Source organism: Thunnus albacares, chromosome 2 (assembly GCF_914725855.1).
Source record: "Thunnus albacares chromosome 2, fThuAlb1.1, whole genome shotgun sequence".
NCBI lineage: Eukaryota > Metazoa > Chordata > Actinopteri > Scombriformes > Scombridae > Thunnus > Thunnus albacares.
Window position 1 is genome coordinate 35,841,412 of NC_058107.1, and position 18,672 is coordinate 35,860,083.

An 18,672-nucleotide genomic window follows, 5' to 3' on the forward strand; every position below is an offset into this window, starting at 1 on the left:
CTTTTTTTTTGCATCTTACATTCTACAAATACATGACAGCTTCTCTAAGGGAGGAAAAAAAGATATTTGATATGCTAAAAGATATTAAAAAAAACAAAACAAGGATTGAACTGAATTTCAGTATCTAGAATTCATTTTGTGAAGTTATGTATTAATTTCTTTGCCACCTGTTGTCTCACATTTGGACATTTTTTCTGAGTTTGTGCATCCTGACTGGTGTGAGATGGTATTTATGAATGAATCTGATATAAGTGTTTTAAATGTAATTGCTTTTGATTATTATATCATTAAAAAAAACCCTTAATACTCCTTTACAAATAAAGGTCTTGGATTCAAAATCTTAAGTAAAAGTATATAAGTTGCAAAATGTACTGAAAGTATCAAAATTAAAAGTATTTAATATGTAAATGGTCTCAGTCAGTGTGATATTTAGAGATATGCAGCAGCCTTTAAAAAAAATGTTTTATAACATGCAATCAAAGAAGATTTAATGTGTTTTTTTTTACTCTGAAGTGAAAACAGATTCTCTACAAAGTGATCTAAATTAATGACAAACATAAAAATACGTAATCAGATCTGATTATAGCTGTGAAATAAATGTTTAGTGGAATAAAAAAAGAACAATATTTCCCTCTGAAATGTTGTAGAGTGGAGGTATGAAGTAGTATAAAATAGAAATACTCGAGTAAAGGATTCTCACAGGATATAATAAATCATTCCTTTGGTTTAGATAATGATTTCATAATTTAACTGTGTGGGTGTTGCAGCTGCTGTGATGATGATGATAATGATGATGATGATGACTGTGAGAGCAGCTGCGGGACGCTGGACATGTGACCCTCCACACAGGAAGTCAAGAAGAGTCAAGAAATGAGTCAGAGATTCCTCCTCCTCTTCCCAAAAAAAACACCCCCCCACCCCCCCCTGACACAACAGAAACCCGGCCGGACTCCTGCAGCACCATCATGCCGTGCACGCTGCTCGGCCTCTGCAAGTATGAAACCAACAAGCTGGTCCGGATCCAGAGCGTCCGGCTCGGCTCTCTGAAGTGGATTCTGAACGGAACCATTCTGCTGGTTATCTGGTGAGTGGATGTGTGTGGGGGGGGGCAGCGGAGATATTTCAACCCCCGCAGCTGTCTGCAGGCTCCGGGAGCGGCTGACTGCACCCGGCTGCTGTTTCTATTGCAATGCTTGTTACTGAAGTAGGAGGAAAAAAAACAAAAGAACAAAAGAACATGTATGTGTAAAATCTGCACTCACGGATTTATTATCCATGAGCTCAGAGAACAATGACAAACAGTCAATAAGAGGAAAATGCGACAGTAAAAATGAATAAAACTCCGGATTATGAGACTCTGAGGTGTTCACTGTCATACTGGAGTGTTGGTTTCTTGAGACTTTTTAATACTGAGTAAGTAAATATAAATACAAATAAAATATCAGTTTACCATGAGTGAGGGCAATAAGAGAAAAAATCCCTACAGTTAAAATGATCAAAATTTAGGACTGTAAATGTATTAAATATCATTTCATTCTCATTTCATCTTCTCAGTATTTGTGAGGTTTTTCAGTTCATGGCTGAACAACGTCATCTACAGGTGAAGCCGTGAATAAAAAGTCAGATTCAACATGAAGGTTTGTTCTCTGAAGAAAAAAAGTAATTTAAGGGCAAACTGAGAGTTCAGATGTACACATGGATCTTTTATTTTTAGGGGCTTCGTACTAAAGTAGAACTTGCAGGTCGAAATGTTGCAATAAGAACTTACTATTTCCATGTGATGCTACTTTCTACATTTCAGAGGGAAATATTGTACTTTCTACTCCACTACATTTATTTAACAGCTTTAGTTACTTTTCAGTAAGTATTTGACACAATGGATAATATAACAAGCTTTTAAAATACAACACATTGTTAAAGATGAAACCAGTGGTTTCCAACCTTTTTGTCTTTTGACGTCTTACAAAAAGCAGTGTGTAGTCGGGGTCACATTTCACATGTCTATGAGTTGTTAACAGCTCCACCAAATAGTGATTTTTCCCTCTAAACTTCTCACATGGTTTCATTTCAATAAATGTTCAAATGGTGATGTTCACAGTTTCACTTTTTGTCCCAGGAGATGACAACAAATGTCTTGTTTTGTCTGACTGACAGTCCAAAGAACATTTCTGCTTAACAACAATATTCCAATAGAGACTTGCAGTGTTTCTATCCATAGTACCCTAAAACTCAAGATAAAACAAATAAAATAAAAACTAAATATGCTAAACAACTAAATAATGAAACTAAATGAACAACTAGCAAAAGAAAATACAATCGAAATCAGATATCTAGAGTGATCTATCTTTGTATTTTGTATGTTGTGTTCTGTGTGTTTTTTTGCTTTGCACTGTTTGTTTGTTGTTGTTGTTGTATGTTTTGATTTTGGGGGACTGCAGATGCAAATTAGCTCTGAAGTTACTCCAGTGAATCAATCTTAAAAATACAAATATTAAAGGAGCAGTGTGTAAGATTTAGTGGCATCTAGTGGTGAGGTTGCAGATTGCAACCAACTGAATAGTGAGATCTCCGCCTACTGAAGTCTGGGGATTTCTAAATGCACGGTAGCTGCTTGACCGGCAGCAAGAACGGCCGCTAACGAACCGACACCCCTGACATTTTGTCAAGGACACGCTTTACTGGAAGTGATGCTCTCCCTTCATTCTCCTCCGTAGTGAACCGCATGTCACCGCCCCACTATGAAGGGCCGCCCTAAAGACTTCGGATCGGTTCTGCAATGAAGGTTTTTTTCTTACTCTCTAGTTGTTTCCTCTCAGTTTTAACAACAAAACCTGGGACATTGTCCTCAGTCTTTATGAGCGAAACATTTAGAGACTTGTGAGTCTAAGGAGAACCTACGGTGGTCATGAAAAACGCGAAAGGTCCTCTCTATAGCCGATATTTGGTTTGTCCGTTCTGGGCTACTGTAGAAACATGGAGGGCTCCGTGTCTCATTCTAAAGTAATGAAAACACAACGATTCTTATTTTCAGTCGATTATACACTAATTTAAACATACTTATGAATATTATATTCCATTTCTGTCGAGTCTGTTCCACTGCATCAGAGGTTCTCAAACTTTTTCACATCAAGGACCCAAAACTGACACAAATTAGACTGATAAGATTTTTGCTTTTAGATGTTTTATTACAGAAAGTCATGACCAGAATAGTTAAACATTCTGTCATTGTGTTATTTATGGAGGAATTATAGTGAAAATAAATTATTCCCCTTTTTGTTGAGGGTCCCCAGAGCCCAGTTTGAGGACCACTGAGCTAGATGCCACTAAATTCTCCAAACTGCACCTTTTAATAATTATTAATGAAACAAAAAACAAATTAAATAGCTTCTACACTGTTTTTTTTATGCATCATTCTCTGTTTTGTTTTTATTCTGCTTCACATTAAGTTTATTTGTGTTGTTTTTATTTTGCAGCATCATGCTGTTGTGGAACAAAGAGTACCAGGAGTTCGACCTGGTGGTGAGTTCTGTCACCACCAAAGTGAAAGGTGTGGCCCGGATGCACCTGCCCGGGGTCGGGGACGTGGTCTGGGATGGGGTGGACTACAGTGGACCCGCACAGGTGGGAGCTGGAATCTAAAGCTGCTTTTATGTTTGCTTGTATGTCAAAGGGGAAAACTTTTTAAAAAGACTTTTTTTCATCATCTTTTTCATTTTAGGACAAAAACTCTTTCTTTGTGGTGACCAACGTCATTGTGACAAAGAATCAGAAGCAAGGAAACTGTCCAGAGGTGCTCTTTTATTCTTATTATCATCATTATTACTATTCATCTCATTTTAAATAGTTTAAAATACTTTAATGTTAACAAGATCAACCAGGGCCTCGTTTCCTGATAACGATCAATCTTAGAAGTTAAAGGACGAGTTCACAATTTTTAAAGTCTGTCTGAAAACAACAGTCAGGAGCCCAAATGAACAGTGAAACATGTTTTTCTTGCTGTAATCATTCCTCCTGTTCATACTGACCATTAGAAGATCCCTTCATAATGTCCTCCTTCTGTGCAAAAAATGTATTTAAAAGTTTATCTGAGGCTAATATGAAGCTTCAGCGTCCAAATGAGTCAAATCAAGTAGATATCTTTCAACGTTAGTCTTTTTAGTGCCAAAGTTCCTCTTTTTGTTTCTATACTACTACCACCGAAAGAGGGAATTTAATGCTTAAAAAGACTGTAAATGTGTCAGATATCCACTTGATGTGACTAACTCAGACTGATGAAGCCTCATATAAGCTTCACAGAGACTTTTAAATGACTGTGTGGACACACTGTGGATTTTTACATTGAAAGCACATTTGAAGGATCTTTTAATATCCAGTATGAACAGGAGGAATGATTACAGCGAGGAAAACCTCTTTCACTATTCATATGGACACCTGACAGACTTGAAAAATTGTGCACCCATCTTTAAGATGCTCTCAGCCTCTTACGAGTGTTTCGGATTCACGAGGCTTTGATCTGTAACAGCTGATCGTGCTGCTAATGGTTCAGATGAAAAGTTAGCAAAACTTTCTTATTTTGCAGCAGTGTTTATATTCCAGGTTCCCCTTAAAGGCAGACTGTGTCGGACTGACAAGGACTGTAAGAAAGGAGACTGGGACCAGCTCAGCCATGGTACAATAACTTTTATTTATTTTTATAAAGTGCGGGGAGAATTTTATGGCTTTATTAGGTATCGACAGTAGAGAGACGCCAAGAATCGAGGGCAGAGAGACGAGAAACAACACAAAAGAAAGAACTACTGTTGGAGTTGAACTGCAGATGGAAAAGGACAATTGTCAATTTCAGAAGTTTAGAGGCCCTGAAAACACTTTTTTTTTTTTTTTAAAATCAGCTTCTTACTTTGAGCAATGTTGTACAACTGCAACTCAAAATTTTCTGAAAAAGTTACAAAAATTTTGGTTACTTAATCGTGTAGAAATACTAGATTTGAATCCAAGTTTTGAGGGACTTTAAAGGACTTCATTACCCAGAAATCCTGACAAGTGATGTCATCCAACCAAATTTGTTTTCTGGCTTTGTGTCTGGTGGCATCACTGGTGAGTTTTTCTGCATGGAGCCATTTCCTGCTGCTAAAGGAAATGTCTTTAAAGGTGCAGTGTGCAGAATTTAGTGGCGTCTAACAGAATGGACTTGGCAGAAATGGAATATAATATAAATATAATAAGTATATTATAAGTGTAATAAGTATGTTTTCATTAGTGTATAATCACCTGGAAATAAGAGTTGTTATGTTTTCGTTACCTTTAGAATGAGCCCTTTATATCTAAATAGGGGGCAGGTCCTCTTCCACAGAGCCCGCCATATTGCACTGCCATGTTGCACCGCCATGTTGCACTGCCATGTTGCACCGCCATATTGCACCGCCATGTTGCACCGCCATGTTGCACCGCCATGTTGCACCGCCATGTTGCACCGCCATGTTGCACTGCCGAATTTCTACAGTTGCTCAAAATGGACAAACCAAACACTGGCTCCAGAGAGGGTCTTTTGCATTTGTTGCGAGTTTAGCGGCCATCGTAGCTTCTCCTACACACTTAGAAGGGCGGGAGGGGGGGTATTCAGTTGGTTGCTATCTGCAACCTCACCACTAGATGACACTAAATCCTGCACACTGGTCCTTTAAGTTTAGATTTTTCATTTTCTGTGAACAAAATATTTCCCACCAACATGAAAACAAAGACTGTATAATTTAATTAGAAAAACTGGGTGAAACTACAACATCTCTGGTCGTGAGGATGAGACAGGACAGACATTAAGCTGCCTGTTCCGGCTTCTGTTCGGCTGCCATTTGACACCACGAGAAGCAGAGGAATTTCTCATTGATGTGTTGCAGTTTTAGCTTCACCCAGCTTTAGTTCTCAGCTCTCTGCTTAATTAAAGATTTGGATTACAGATCAACAGACTCTGTTATGACAGTCAGTGGAGTCTAAAGGACTGTTTGTTTTCCTCCTGCAGGGATTCAGACGGGATCATGTGTGAAGTTCGATGTGTTAAAGAAAACCTGCGAGGTTTCTGCATGGTGTCCCGTCGAAACCAAGACAAACCCTCCGAGGTTTGTTGTCAGATCAGGATTTTGTCATGTAGGCGTCTCATTCAGGAATTTAAACTCTTACATGTTGAGTCATCATGCATCATGCTTATATCCTAATGTTAACATGCTGACATGCAAAATGTTACAGAAAGTATTCAGACAGTTACACATTTTTTTGTAGTGGATACAACTCAAAGTGCCAAGTCTACTACAACTATATCTCCTATGTAATTTAAAAGACAACTTTCTATATTGATGTTAACCTGCTCAACTGAGACTTCTTACTTTAATGTAGGATCCATCATTTTATTTCAAACTGAATGTGCTGAAACAGAGAGCGTGAAGAAGAAAACATGTGTGACTGTCCTTCTGGACTCTGTTACCATGTTAAATGTATGCATGCTAACATGCTAACATGCCGGAAGTTACATAGCAAACATTGTGCTAACATGCTGAGTGTTTTGAACTGTCCATGCTGCAGACCTGCTCTGCTGGCAGCAGCTGAGAACTTCACCGTCCTCATCAAAAACAACATCAGATTTCCGGCTTTCAACTACATCCGGTGAGATTTCTGCTTCTGATTAAAATGTTTCACACAGTTTTCTGACTTCATGCAGAAGGAGGGACAGTTTTGAAAACTTTTAATCGTTGGCATTTCGAAAAAGTTTTGCTTTATTTGCTTTTTTTCCCCTCCAAACAACTGCTTTATATTTTACATTGATGGAATGAGGGAGTCGTTTCTACCTGTGCTACAGTTCACATTGCAGTGTCTTCATCTCTCTGTGGAAATAAGTGAAATATTTCGCATGAATGACATGAATATTTTCCTGCAAGATTTTATTTTTGTCAAAGTAGAAAAGCGTCTCCACCTGACACATCAGAGTCTGTCGTGTCTTCCAGGAGGAACATCCTCCCGGAGATGAACGGCGCCTACCTGAAGAGCTGTAAGAGGGAAAACGACTCCCTGTGTCCGATCTTCAAACTGGGAGACATTGTACGAGAGGCCGGAGAAAAGTTCTCTGAAATGGCGATAGAGGTGGGAGTACACGTCTGAATGTTTCTTATTAGTTAAAACATTTTACAGACTAACTTTATAGCAGAGATCTTAACAGAACTGAGTCCAATAGGTTGTTGTCTAAAAAAAGAACATATATATACAGTAAATTCTGCTTCAGCTGATGTTTGGCAATGATGAACGTTGCCAACAGGATGTTGTTCATGTACCTACTTCCATCTACTCTCAGTTTCTTGAGTTTCTCTTCCTCTCTCCTCTTCACAAGGCCCAGTTGTGGTAAAATTTGTGAGTCATTTGTCCTCAGTGAGGAATCAGCTAAAGTTGAAATGAAACAGTCCAAAAAAAAAAAAAAAAAGGAACAAACTGTCTTCAGTCTGAGCAGCAGTGTCACTTTAACATGAGCTGTTTTTATTCTCTAGAAGTGCTCCGTTCACCATTTTTGGTACAAAAAATAAATTAGTTGATGTTTCTTCAATGTAAAAAATCTTTCTTATCGCATCAAACTCGAGTCTTTAACCCTTCGCACCTGTGAACTTTGTTTGAACCTCCTCAAATGTGGAACATGGTCTGAATATGTATTTATCAAACTCATTTATGAAGCGTAAGTAAGGAGGAAGGCTACTCCTAGAAGAGAGCGTGATGTCGCTGTTTTATGACATTCAGAGCTACAAAGTAGAAACTATGATGACATTTAGTGCTCTTACATAGATGTATACACATCATTCAGCCTTCATAGACTGGAGACACAGCTACTCACATGGGTTAAAAAAAATAAATGTAGCCTATTAAGTCAGTTAAAATAGTAGGAAGGCTTAGTTTGACTCAGCTGTTGTCACGTCTTACTGGGACTTTTTCTGTTTTTTGGACTCTTTGTGTTTTTGTTCTTTTGACTTTCTTGGTTTTTGTTGTTGTCCTTCTGATGCCCTCAGACTTTCTCTGTTTTTAGTTGGACTTTTTGAGGGTTAGGGTTTCATTTGTTTCCTGGTTTTGGTTTTCTCTGTTCCCTTGTGTGTTCCTCCTGTGTTTTTTGTGTCACCTGTTTGTTTACTTTAGTTCTCGTTTTATTTTGTAATATTTCCTCCTTGTGTCTGGTCACTTTACTTCCTGTGTTTGATTATTTCATGTGTCTCACCTGTGTTTCATTTGCAGTCACTCCCTGTGTATTTATAGTCCAGTTTTCAGTTCGGTCTTTGTCGAGGTGTCTGTTTTTGTCTGATGTTCCTGTGTCTCCTGCGTTCTGGTTTGTTCCGATGACTTTTTGCTTTTGTCATTAAAAAATATTTGCATCGGATTGTCCCTGCCCACCGTCTCTGCATTTGGGTCCACCTGCTCCACCCTGACAGCTGTGTGAAATTGGCTCTATTCAATCACTTCAACTCCCATAATATCGCAGCATCTAGTGTGTGTATATATAGTATATTGCATATATATGTATAGATTGTGGTCACCGCTGTACGACATCTTCTCTTCCACTGTCCAATTCGCCTTAAACTACACCTGCTGGAAACTTATATCACCAACATGAGGAGGAAATTGGAGTCTTAAATACTGGCTGAGATAGAAGTGATTTCCTCAGTTTAAAACGTTTATAAAGTGGTTTTACTCCCAGTCCTGAGAGGAGGAGCAAAACTGCATCACTCTGAGAATGTTTGGCCAGTTTAGAGTGATTTCCTACTGTTGAGAAGCTTGATAAATATGGGCCCTTGATGTAAAAAAGGCCTCATCTGAGGTTTTGTGTTGAATCTAATTCCACTGTTGACCACAGGGGGGCGTCATCGGCATCCAGATCAAATGGGACTGCAACCTGGACCGGCTCATGAGGCGCTGCCTGCCCAGATACTCCTTCAGACGTCTGGATGAGAAAGAGAGCAACAGGACCCTCTACCCCGGCCTCAACTTCAGGTGAGGGGGAGGGTCACTGGGGTCAAAGGTCAAGTTCTTTATGTTCATGTACTGTTTGAACATTTCTGCTCACTGGAAAGTCGTGACTATCGTGTGTCATAGGCTTGGATATTTTCTGTCAATATCTTGCATTTTTATTTTTGCAGAATTGACATAAAAACAATAAAATCCTCAGTTATTCCTCACAGTTTATTTTTGTATGTTGGAAAACGTATTTAGACGATCAAGACTGAATGCAAATCTGTCTTACAGCTTCTGAAATAAATTAAATAAATAATCACAACATGTTTTTAGTGTGTTCTGTAGCTGTGGAGGACACTGACTGGCTGGAAGGTCATGTGTAATTAAGACTCATCACTAATAATAACTTTCATTTATAAAACACGTTTCAAAGTGAAGTTACAATGTGCTTTATGATTTAAAAACAAGAGGTAAAGAGCAAATAAATAATCAAAACAATCCAATAATCCAAAACACAAAGGTAAAGATAAAATAATCAAGAACAGTTACACAAATTCTCATCAGTTAAGAAAAAGCCAGAATATAAAAATTAGTTTTTAGAACAGATTTTAAAGAGGTTCCATTTACCGTTCACCCTCAGTGACACGATGAGAGTTAGGAACCGTTAATAGGGTCCTGCTAGAGGATCTCAAGCAGCGATCAGGCTCATATGGACAAAGCAAGGCTTTAAAAACAAGCAGTAAAATCAATTCTAAAGCTCAGAAGCAACCAGTTAGAGGCAGCAAGTGTCAGTGTGATGTGATCGCTTCTCTTAAAACTTGTTAAAAGCCTGGAAGCAGCATGTTTCGCCTGCATACACCCACATATACCCATATACACATATACACATAGACCCAAATGAAGTGCATTGCAGTAGTCAAGTCTAACGAGAGGATTGACCTAATTGTGGTTGAACGTCTCAGTTGGACAAAGCAGGATTGCACCACGTTAGTCATCTGAGCATCAAAAGACAACCGTGAATCATAAAATACACCTGAGTTATTGTTACATGAGGCGACAAACTGGACAAGAGATGGTTATCTGCAGAAATGACTTGTCTCAAGTGGCCATGTGAGGAACTGCAGTTTCAGCATTAGCTTCATTTCTCAGCCCCAGAGGTTGCTGCTTGGTGACAGCGAGAAGAGTCAAATACACTTTATGAATACATTTCTGTAACGTGAAGCAGGCTGACTGAAGTTAACTGTCACATCTTGTTGTGTTAAAGACTCTCAGTATTCAGTGTTTATCATATCTACTGGTTTCAGGTACGCAAAGTACAACATGGTGAACGGAGTGGAGGAGCGAACGCTGTACAAAGCATTCGGGATCAGGTTTGATGTCATGGTGTTCGGACATGTGGGTTCATTTTTTTTTCTCTCTTTTTATTTTTATAAATGATGTCAGAGATTCTCTGTGTTACCCACAGTTTTCATTTGTTTGCTTGTCTTTTCCTGTTTTTTGTTGTTTCATCATCACTTAAAGAGAGAGAGACTAGACACACTAGATTTTGTTTGACCTGAAGGAAAAACAAAATAAAAATCTTGTCCAAAAAAAAACAGTAGCACCACACATATTGATTATAATGTGAAACAGGGCTGCAACTAATGATTATTTTTATTATCGATTTAATCTGGTGATTATTTTTTCAATTAATCGATTAATCACTTGGTGATGAATGGTGGAAAACATTGATGTCTTATTTGTCCTCATTTTAGATCAACAAATCATCCAAAACACCCAAATATTAAAGTTACAGTAGTATAAGTTCCAGGTATCATCGGATAATTCGTAATTCATTCGTAATTCAAAAAACAAAAAACAGTAAATCTGTTGTTTGTTTCAAAACAAACGTTTTTGGTGTCAGAATCAAATAACGAAAAACCAATCAAACCCGTCACGTTTTTGGTTTTTGCAGGTTGGTTTTATCGTTATTCATTTTTGGATTGAGTATCGAACACGTCTGCGGACATCAAGCCGATTCGTTTTTACGTTTGAAACCAAAAATGACGAATTATCCGATGATACCTGGACTGTATAAGAAGTATAATTGAAAGCTTTGAACCATCAAATCTTTGGCATTTTTGCTCAGAAACTTTACTTCAACTATTATTCTGTTGATTCAATTATTCAAAATAGTTGGCGATTAATTTTCTGTCGATTGACTAATCGCTTAATTGACTAATGGTTGCAGCTCTAATGCAGAAGGTAAGATCTCCTGAATTAAATTTACTTTTACGTTTGTGTTCCTTTTTTTTTTATTTGAATCCTGTCCTCAGTCTTATTACATAAAGTCACATAAAATCACATAAATAATCACGACAAAATGTTAAATTTAATCTTAAAATTTAAACCAATTAAGGCTTGTATTGCAGGCCCTTGTGATATGACTTAGTGTCTGACTTTATGTGTGTATTTCTTGTTGTGGCTGAGAGGAAACTGTCCAACATGCCATATCTGATGAATAAAATAATGTTACAGGTCACTGATGCTGAACATTTTGTATCATTAACTTTATTTGTCAATGTCCTCTTTGCCTCCAGAAACTCATAAACTCTCTAAAAGTTTCTGACTCTGGAGAAGAAAGTGGGGGGAAAAAATGGAAAAACAAACAAGTGGCAGTTTGTTCTGTTTTTGCAGGCGGGGAGGTTCAGCTTCATTCAGCTCATCATCTACATCGGATCAACGCTGTCATACTACGCTCTGGTGAGAGAACACACACACACACAGTAGGAGCTGCAGTCACACAAGTGTCCATTCATGCATTTGTCCTCCATTAGTTCTGAACACAGCAGGAGTCACTGTTGAAGTCCAGACTTGGACTCTGAATTTGGACGAAATGAATGATTTTTCTCTACTGGCCGACGACAAAGAGCTGAATAAACTCAGTCAGAAAGATGAAAGCTGCAGGAGGCAAGATGTTTGAGTAAAAACTCAGCTGCGCTATAGAAGGAAATCACAGACTTTAGCTCGTCCAGTTTAATAATTTTAGCGGAAACCACATAAAACATGGACAATGCATCTGTCACATATGTTTATCGTTGCATCCCAGATCCAGAACTACACACTAATTCTGAGCAGACAGCTTGCAGACTAAATAGGTCGAGTGTGCTTTGGTTGGATACGTCCTGTCACAAAATGCAATGAGCAGCTGCTGGAATCTGATTTAAAAAAAAAAAGAAGAAAAACAGATGAGGAAACAGCTGGAAAAAATCTGCAGAAGACAAAAGCGGTTCGTCTGAAGTCGCAGATGATAACATGTCCTTCGTGGGAGGTTTTGAGTCCTTTCTCTTTTAGTATGAGATGTGTAGGAAGCTCCATTTGTTGTATACTCACTGCAAACACAATACTGTGAATTAGTGTGGGTTATTTGGGACAACAGGTTTTATGCAGTCTGGATTTTTTGCTGTGTTTTTCACTTACTGTAAGTAAGTAAGTAAAACTTTATTTATATAGCACCTTTTTTAACACAGGTTACAAAGTGCTTTACAGTGACATTGGGACACAAAGAAAATAGGACACAAAAACCATGAAAGACACATTCAAGAACACATACAGACATCTCACACATATGAACACAGCAAGCATACAGTCATCACCCAGAGCACACACTTGAATTTATCAAATGTTATGAGAAAGCGTTTTTAAAAAAAGTAGGTTTTTAGGTGTTTTTTTGAAACAGTCAACAGATTCAGCTGATCTGATGGAAGTGAGGAGGTTGTTCCAAAGTCTGGGTGGGGTTGGGGTTAGGTATAGGGTCAGGGTTAGGGTCGGGGTTAGGGTTAGGGTCAGGGTTATGGTTAGGGTCGGGGTTAGGGTCGGGTTAGGTTTAGGGTTAGGGTCAGGGTTAGGGTTAGGGTTTAGGGGTTAAGGTTAACAAAAGCACAGTCGCCTTTGGTGTTTAGTTTGGCTCGTGGTACGGCCAACAGATTTTGGTTGGAAGACCTAAGTGACTGCATGGTAGTATACGGGCTCAGTAGCTTGGATATATATGCAGGAGCTAAACCGTGTAAGGCCTTATAAGTGATTAAGAGAATCTTGAAGTCAATCCTGAACTTCACTGGCAGCCGATGCAGTGAGGCTAAAACAGGAGTGATGTGGGATCCGTGGCCAGTCCTAGTTAATATCCTGCTGCTGCATTTAGTACAAGATGAAGATCTACTGTAGCCAGAAAATCCAAATTTGGGCAAAAGGTCGGACACTTTCAAAAAATAGAAAATACACAGATGTTATGGCCCCTTCAGACTGTGTGACATCCACTATGGTGAACATTTACTGCATGTCACGTTGTGCGAGACACCTGTAATAAAGTCTTAGTCACAATCTGCATCAGACTGTATGACGTCAGTTTGAGGCCTTCAGATTGTGAGATGAATGTGTTGTTAATCTTAACGCTACGATGTAAATAGAAAAAAGTAAATGAAAGCAGAGACTCGTCATCCATCTGCAGAAGCCAAACAAATTTCTTCTTTGTTTCATCTCCATCGTTATGATTTTTGTGTGTCATGAAGGTATTTAAGAGAACGAGTGTGTTTTCCCCTTAAACTTTAGGTACAGTCACATTATGAGATTTCTGACACTGACACTTACCTCAACACTTACCTTTTAACCATCAAATGATTTCATTCATAGATTTTATTTGACTGCCATGAAATGCTTCCAGCTCCAGCTTTGTCTCAAACCTATTTGTTCCTTGTGTAATGATAATGAAGAAGGAACCTGCAGTATCTTTCATACAATATAAGATTGTCCAGACGTTAAGTATTTTTATTCTAGAGTTGCACATGTGCTATTTGATGTAACTGGAACTCATATTTGTAGTTTACCTCATGTTTTTACTTCTAAATGATGAGTCATTAATGAATGTTACAAAATCTCAGAGAAGACTTTTATTGCTTTAATCTTTATATAATCTTTTAGGGAAATTAATGTATATAACCCAGACTGGGTAATTTTGTCTGTACATCAAGATATGTTTTGTGGTTGTTTATAACTGGTGTCTTTTCTTTTTTTTCCTTTTCTTGTGTGTTTTTTTAAATAGATTTGTTATTTTTTGCCTTACATGTGTCATCCAGTATGGGAGAAGAGAGGTGGTGAAACTTTAAAGACTGGAGGAGTAAAGAGGAGTTGACGAATGTTTTAATGTACATAAATAGACAAGAATATCATATTTGTGTGTTTATTATAGAATAATCTATGTTCGGTGTTAGAGAGGTATGTAGGGGCTGATCATTTACTTTTACAGTATACTGGATCTAACTAAATAAAAACTTGATCGCAGAAAGTCTTCTTTGGTCTCCAAAGCTCCAGAATGATCAGTTGTCAGTCTAGGAGCACAGTTTGGATTGGTGACCAAAGATTTCTCTCATGATTGTCTTTAAAGCTTAATGGACCCTGACCGCACTGCAAAAACACCCCAAAAACCTTTGTTTGGACAGAGACGTTTTCCCAGTTAGTGTTTGCTTGGAGCAGCATCTAGTGGTCGTTAGTTGAACTGCATCTTCTGACACTTCAGCACTGTGTGATGACTGTTGATAAAGTGTAGATGAGGTGTGTTGTGATGTGGACGAACTGACTAAACTTCTCGCCTGTTTCTTTCTTTCTTTCTCTCCAGACGACCGTGCTGCTCGACTGGCTGATCGAAACCAGCTGCTACTCTGCAGAAGTCGGACAAAACTACTCGGAGAAGAAAGTGGAGTCGGTCCAAGACAAACAGAAGGTGAAGTCAAAGCATAAAGATGTTGTGACATCTGTGATGATCTGTGAACCAGTAGCAATATAGAAGACACTATTTTATACACACTTTTATTTTTATACAACTGTTCTTATTAGCATAATCAGCAAGTTTCTGATCATTCTGAGTATCTGTGTGTGTGTGTGTGTGTGTGTGTGTGTGTGTGTGTGTGTGTGTGTGTGTGTGTGTGTGTTGCAGTGCATCCTGTGTGTGTCCTATGTTGATGAGAACAACATTCGACTGGTGAAGAGATCACAGAAGAAAAGTTTACAAGACGTCAAGCCGATGTTGGTTCAGCCACGCAAGGTAAACCTGCTGCACAGAAGTTAGATCCTCATAATAATAATAATAATAATAATAATAACTTAATTTATATAGAATCTTTCATACAAGAAATGCAGCTCAAAGTGCTTTACAACAAAAGAAATTACATGCACCTTGTGCTTCACATGAAAAAGACATAAAATGAACATAAAAACATGTTGGAAAAAGACATTAAAGGTATAATATGTAATTATTGCACATTAAAATGGCTTAAAACAACTAGACCTATGTTATATATGTTATTATATATGTCATTATCATTTTAAATGTTGGATCCATCGTCTCGTCCTGACAGGAGGACACAGGACACCTGAGAGCCGTGCTCTCTCTGCTACAGCCGGACAACGGCATGGATCACAACGCTGAGCCTCCTGACGCCCCTAAACCCGACCCGAACGACAGACCCAGTCGTCCAGCCTGGTGTAAGTGTGACCGCTGCTCTCCGTCGTCTCTCCCTCAGGAGCAGCTGTGCTGCCGGCGGAGCGACGGCGCCTGCATCACCACGTCTCCTCTGTTTGAGCGGCTGGTGTTGAGCCGCTCCCTGCTGGAGGCCGTGCTTTTGTACCGGGACCCTCTGTGTCCGCCGGCTGATCGGGGTCAGACCGCCGACCTGCGTCACTGCGCCTACACGCAGTACATCAGCTGGAGGTTTGGGGTCCCACCGGAAGACACCCACCCTGCCGTCCCCAGCTGCTGCGTGCGGAGAATCAGGGAGGAGTATCCGAGCCCGGACGGACAGTACGGCGGCTTCACGCCAGCCAGGACGGCGTCCGTGCAGGCCTCTGCTAACGGAGAGCTGTGAGAGGAGTGTTTCCTCCCTCCGCTCACTGACCTACTAACAGTGTCTTTGTTAAATCTGCCTTACAAAGCAAAAAAAATGTAATAACTTCACTCAGCTTGGTGTAAAAAGAAAATAAGTCGTTTTTGTCAGCTTGTGTCGGGTCATAAAGGGATGAAAAGGAGGAAGAAAAACCTCACAAGTCAATGAATCACCGCGTTTCCAAAGATCATCTGTCAAGTCGTTTGGCTGCTCAGTAAAAAAAATATCTTTGAAGCAATTTTTCTCCGTTTTACTCTCTTTAAGCAGCTTTTTTTTTACCTTTATAGGGAAGAAACAGCATTTTTAACAGCACTAACATTTCTCCTGCCAGGAATGTGTTTGCATCCGTCATATCATATGGAAAGATGAAGGTTTTTGTTCCGATATGGGATAGATAAGCATCGCTACTTCAAACAAACCTACATGGGTCATGGCAAACACCTCTATCTAGACTAGATTTTAAATGATGATGCCAAAGAAATGTAATAAAATGTGCCTATTTTTTATGTTTCTCTGTCAGCTCTGTGTGAAAATGGTGCCAAATGATCACACCTGATCAATACCTGATCACACTTCAGGTATTGGTGAGACGATTAAAGTATGAGTAACGAGCATCCAGGACGTTTCCAGTTGAGTTTGAATGTTTTTCACATTTTTGACACATTTTTCAAGTTGTCAAAAAGTTAAAAACATGTTTGTTTGTTTTTTTAATGTTAACTTTTGTTTCCTGATGAGATGCGAAGGCGTCAGAGGAAAACTGAATCAATTCAACTGCAGGATTAACATGAATGTAGCAACAACAGCAGCTGCACTTTCAGTTCTGAGTTGGACTCAAATGAGAGAGAAGAAGTCAGACAGTTTTACATAACAGACGACACAAACAAACACACCGTTCTTCTTATTCTTCTCCTGAATCTGATTTTCTTCTGTGAGCTTCGTTTGTACAATCGTTCCAATTTTGATTCAACAAACTCTCTAAACTCGCCTTAAATTGCTTGTTTCAGCCTGATGAATGTCACCTGTAGATGAGGAAGTGAACATTCATGACATTTGATTAAAATTAATATAATTAAGCCACTAAAATTGCCACATAAGGCGACTTATTCTACTCCGTTTGTGTGCAAGTTTCATTCACAAATAACAGCAGTAATATTAGTAATCAATTAAAAACATCCTTTAGCTGTTTTGTACAGATGTTACAGATGAAATATATTGTTTATCATTGATAAATCAGCTCAGAAAAGTTTGGCTTCCTGCTTGAAGTTTTTTTGATTTATGAATATAAAATTTAAAATAACAAATAAATGAAGTAGAACCAAAAATTCCTGTTTAATTCAGTGACGCCAAACAAAACAAAGGAATGTAAATTGATGGTCGAGTTCCCAACAAGTACAGTTTATATTAACGTCTGTCGTTTCTGTAAATATTGATTAGTTGGATAAAACCTTTGAATCATTTTTGACTTTGTTGGTCAGAAAAAAAAACAAAAACTTTTGAGGCAAAAACTAATCCTTTTAAACTTTTTCCTCCCATTTCCCATCATGCCCTGTGCACTGCACACTGTTTACTTGTTTCTAATAATGAATAGTGGCGACCAGTTTACCCTGTTTAATGGAGTCTGTGTGAAACTGGAGATTATAGCGGGGCACAAAGGCAGCTTCAGAGAGACTGTGCAGCTGCTGTAGCCGAGAGAAGAGAAAACAACCAACACCAATGTTCCAAAATAAATACATCTGTCTCCAGACGAAGATAAGAAGCTTCATTTCTCATATCTGCTCGCGGTGTCGGTGCGATAGCGGCAGAAGGTGGTCGTAGATCATCCGTAATCCCCGCTGTAATTGAATCAACTTACGTTTGTGTTACAATTCACCACAAAATGATGTAAATGTGTTGAAATGTGAGAAAAAAAATCAGACACATGAGGGACTCACGCATTTGTTTTCTAATAAAATATACTCAATAAGAACAAATCTTTTATTTCCTGATATGCTTGAACTCGTGTTTCTGATTCTCCTGAACTTCAACCTGCGTTACCAGATGTTTTTGGCTGCTTGTTTTCAGCAGAAACACGTGTTAGTGAACGCAACACTGACATTTATCACTTCGATGAATATTTTCTGGTTTCTGTGACAATAAACTGAATATCTTTCAAGTTGTAGACAAAACAAGACGTCTGAAGTTGTCACATTGGGCTTTGGGAAACAGCGATTGATATTTTATAATATTTTATTGTTTAAACAACTAAATGATTCATCGAGAAAATAGTCGCAGCCCTGATTTTGTCATAAGAAGACGATAGAAACCAGAAAATATTGACTGTTGAGAATCTGGAACTAAAGCCATCAATCGATGATCAAAATCGACTAATCGTTGCAGCTCTGTTAATTTGTTCAATAAAGTTTATGTTATTAAAACTGATCACTTTTGAAACAGCTGTTTTTTAAACACTGCACACTCTCTGATACAAGTGTGACGTAACGAGGCCTCGTTTAGGGTGACGTGACGTGTCGAAACATCTTGCCACAACACAACAACTGTGTTGAAAGGTCGATACTGTGTCGAGTTGTAACATCACTGCTGACCAATCATTGATGGACAGAAGTATTGACTTTACAATCAGTGGTGGAAAGTAACTAAGTACATTTACTCAAATACGGTACTTAAGTACAATTTTAAGGTACTGATTTTATGCTACTTATGATGCTTTTACTCCACTACGGTTCAGAGGGAAATATTGTACTTTTTACTTCATTTATTTGACAGCTTAGTTACTTTTCAGTCAAAAAATGTA

At 38.5% G+C, this 18,672-nt stretch overlaps 1 protein-coding gene across 1 annotated transcript; it reads left to right on the forward strand.

The window, feature by feature from the left end:
* Positions 1-882: 882 nt before the first annotated feature.
* On the forward strand, positions 883-18,299 carry p2rx7 (purinergic receptor P2X, ligand-gated ion channel, 7). Its single transcript, XM_044332805.1, has 13 exons — positions 883-1,084; positions 3,474-3,621; positions 3,719-3,790; positions 4,597-4,669; positions 6,014-6,110; positions 6,571-6,651; positions 6,990-7,125; positions 8,870-9,006; positions 10,272-10,362; positions 11,644-11,709; positions 14,618-14,722; positions 14,936-15,043; positions 15,357-18,299. Exons 1-13 carry the CDS (start codon positions 966-968, stop codon positions 15,861-15,863), a joined length of 1,740 nt encoding a protein of 579 aa, XP_044188740.1. The 5' UTR covers positions 883-965; the 3' UTR covers positions 15,864-18,299.
* Positions 18,300-18,672: the final 373 nt, after the last annotated feature.